The 3,226-nt window shown below is 32.3% G+C and overlaps 1 protein-coding gene across 1 annotated transcript; it reads right to left on the bottom strand.

The window, feature by feature from the left end:
* Nucleotides 1-625: 625 nt before the first annotated feature.
* Nucleotides 626-2,257, bottom strand: LOC108202242 (uncharacterized). The gene is made up of 4 exons (XM_017370634.2): nt 1,966-2,257; nt 1,673-1,885; nt 1,526-1,573; nt 626-922 (listed from the first exon to the last, which is right to left on the bottom strand). The coding sequence occupies exons 1-4, from the start codon at nt 2,155-2,157 to the stop codon at nt 812-814; spliced, it is 564 nt and encodes a 187-aa protein (XP_017226123.1). The 5' UTR covers nt 2,158-2,257; the 3' UTR covers nt 626-811.
* Between the last annotated feature and the right edge of the window lie 969 nt (nt 2,258-3,226).

Below are 3,226 nucleotides of genomic sequence, written 5' to 3'. Positions count from 1 at the left end.
TCTAAACTTCTGATTACCATGATTCATTTCTGCGTATTCTACACAGCAAGCCAAAAAGGAAATTCCAATCTAAAGTATCAAGGTTTTTTGAGAATATATAGCATGAACACTCATCTTGGTGGATCTCTTTTTTAGTGATTCTTTGTGGAGGGATTGCGCCAGCGTTTTATTGTCTCCTATTTAGGTTTCCAGGAAGAAAGCCGGTCGAAATGGAGAAATGATGATAGGCATAATCAGCTCAAATCTAGATGCCTAAGTTAATTAATAGGCCACTTATACAACACAATGCAACATCACCAGAAGTCCAGAATAACCAGCACTGTTAACTAAACACTGTAATTATATTAATATTCTAAAACACACTAAAATGGCTCTCATCTTTTACATGAACAAAACTGAGACACAAGAACTAGGGAACTACAACTGTCCATATATCCCAAAAAAGCTCAAATGAGGAAAAACAGGTCAGTTCACAGTGATAAAGAGGATGAGAGCCAATGGACCAGAGAAGTTAAAAAAACTCTAACCACCAGGCCAAGAACCAGAATATTACTAACCAAATATTGAGTATCTTTTAATCAAATTTTCCATGGAATACTGCAATACCAATTGGAAGCTAAAGAAATGTAAAATAAACAATAAACGATTGACCAAATGTCTAGTTAATAGTATCAAATGTAGTAGTAGAAACACGAAGTAGATTGAAATTACAAGCCCAACATGAAAACAACTAAACACATTGACGAGTATCGAAAGTGGAGTCATTCCATGAAACAACATAGAAACTATGAGAATATTGGAACAGTAGCAGTTAAGTATGGAGCTTGGCAAATGTGTTCCATTCCTCCGATTCGAAGTTTATTCCGTCGTCCATTTCATCGTCGTCCATTTCATCATCACCCATTCGGTCGAGTAAAGAGCTCTGGAAACATGAACATGAAACAATGAGATTATGGAACAATAGCAGTTAAATGACAAATAGTCATAGCGTCTTAAGAATAAAAAATAGCAGTTAAATGACAAATTGTGATAGCGTCTTAAGAATTTAAAGCTGCGAGAATATTAAAAAGTTTGCGCTGCCGTAATGCAATTACTACGTAATTCCCATTTTGTCCAAAATTTCTTTCAGCACCTACCTAAAACTACTAACCACAAAATATGCAAGAAAAAAACAACCTAAAAAATAACCAATACTAAAGATTTTACAAACCACTCCTCAGACACAAAATTAAGTGAAGATGAAATTAGGGAGTAAACAGGGGTTGACTGAATACAGGAGGTGAAAAGAAAAAGAAAATTAACAGCAGGGTGAAAATTTCTAAGGCTATGACTAGAAACTACGCTTACAGATATACTATTCACTAACACTTTTCTTATTATCATTGTTGAGACCATATTATTATATGAGATTTGGGGGAACATGTCTGCAGATTAAAGAAAGATTTAAAAAAAAAAAAAAGATTGCTGATACGATGGTCTCAATTGCAATAATATAAATCAGCAGCATTGTTAACATAAGAATTACCAAGATTTTTTCTTGAATTCCCTGGAGCCTCTTCTCCACATCTTGTGCCTGTTATTTACAAGAAAAAGAATAAGAATGGCTTGTGAGAAAAATTGTGTAACTTATATCCAGGGTAGGATATGAAATCTATAAAAAAACCTAACCAACCTCGTTGTCGGGCAAGGGTGAAACCCAACGAGGAGAAGAATCCTCTAAAGAAGGAGAAGAATCGTCATCCCAGCGACAGGTAATATACGCTTTAAAGGTCATAATCTTGCAATTATCAGGTTCACTTGCTTTGAAATGTGCTGTGACATTGTCACAACCATAGGTACTGAACAAAAGACCCTGCATAAGTTCCACAAACTCAAATTTTCTCCCCTGCATGCAACAACCATTATTAGTCATATTATAATCTAACAATGAATGAATAACAATATCAACGAGATATGCATACACACCTCATCCTTATTATACTTTTCGATCGATCTCTTGGAGAAATCAACGAGATGATCATAGTCGTATTCGTCAAAGGGATATGATGTGCCATGTAGGTATGGATATACAACGATATCATCTTGAAAATACTCATCATCACCAACAACAACACGCTTATGTTCATCATCAACAACAGCGGAATTTAGGTTTGACATCCTATTGCTTGTGGTAGTTTCAGATCTAAAGGGGAGAGGTAAGGGAGCGGCTTTAGGTTAGATGTTTTATATGTTAGGGCATACCACCTTGGGCTTGGACCATATTCTAGCTCTTGTAAGAAACCTAAACCCATAACTCACTTTTGGCTGAATTTGATACAAGAATCAAATTTATTTTATTTATATTTATATGTATGTATTTCTACAATTATTAAGAAATTTTATTTAAATAAAATTTTAAAATTAATCACCTAACAATATTTTAAATCAAATATTTTATTTTATGTTAGGAATTCTATTGACCTCTTTAAGTTTATAAAAGTTTATGGATTTTAATTTTATGCTTATTTTTAAATATTGTGTCAAATTTTCCTGATACTTAAGATATGTTTAAATGATTATTGGAATGTTAACAAAATCATTGCTCCATGTCTATATCTATGTAGTCATTGGTAATGTAATAAATTTATCATTATAAAATAAAATACAATTTAGGATTACATAATTTTATTATGAGTTGATAAATATATCCATACTAAACTATAATCGATAAATAGAGGTATAATTTGTAGTTAATTATTAACCCCTATTTTTAGTTATCATTTTTTTTGGTACCCCATTCGTACTAGATATGCCAAAAAAACATTCAAAATTTCATGAATTTAAATTATCAATATATAATTATGATTTTCTTAGTAATAGTATGGAACACGCATACTTCTAACTAAAATTTAATATATATTATTTGATAGAAAAAAGTTTATCTTCTCCTTCGGCCCAGGCCCTCTTCCACTGCTCATGCCATTCCTAACACTCTAGCAGATTGTGGTATGTACACGCCCAATTAAGTGAAGCGGTCTCTCACACGAGGTACTGCGGTACAAGTTTAATCATATTTCTTAATTAATTTATTTTAGGAATAATTTTAGAGATGTGGAATGTTTCAATAAAAGTTTATTTTAGAGAAATAACTTAAAAGTTCATTTTTTCAAAAAATTGTGATTTTATTATATTCTAGAATTAATCGCATACCCGATCTAGACTGTATGGAGTTGCAGAAACATCGTGT

Source organism: Daucus carota, chromosome 9 (genome assembly GCF_001625215.2).
Source record: "Daucus carota subsp. sativus chromosome 9, DH1 v3.0, whole genome shotgun sequence".
In the NCBI taxonomy this organism is placed as follows: Eukaryota; Viridiplantae; Streptophyta; class Magnoliopsida; order Apiales; family Apiaceae; genus Daucus; species Daucus carota.
This window is presented reverse-complemented; position numbering and strand designations above follow the sequence as displayed.

Coding starts and splice junctions, on each gene's coding strand:
- LOC108202242 (XM_017370634.2), bottom strand. CDS start 2,157: ATGTCAAACCTAAATTCCGCTGTTGTTGATGATGAACATAAGCGTGTT. Junction 1,886..1,965: donor AAAAGTATAATAAGGATGAG/GTGTGTATGCAT, acceptor TGTTGCATGCAG/GGGAGAAAATTTGAGTTTGT. Junction 1,574..1,672: donor CACCCTTGCCCGACAACGAG/GTTGGTTAGGTT, acceptor TGTAAATAACAG/GCACAAGATGTGGAGAAGAG.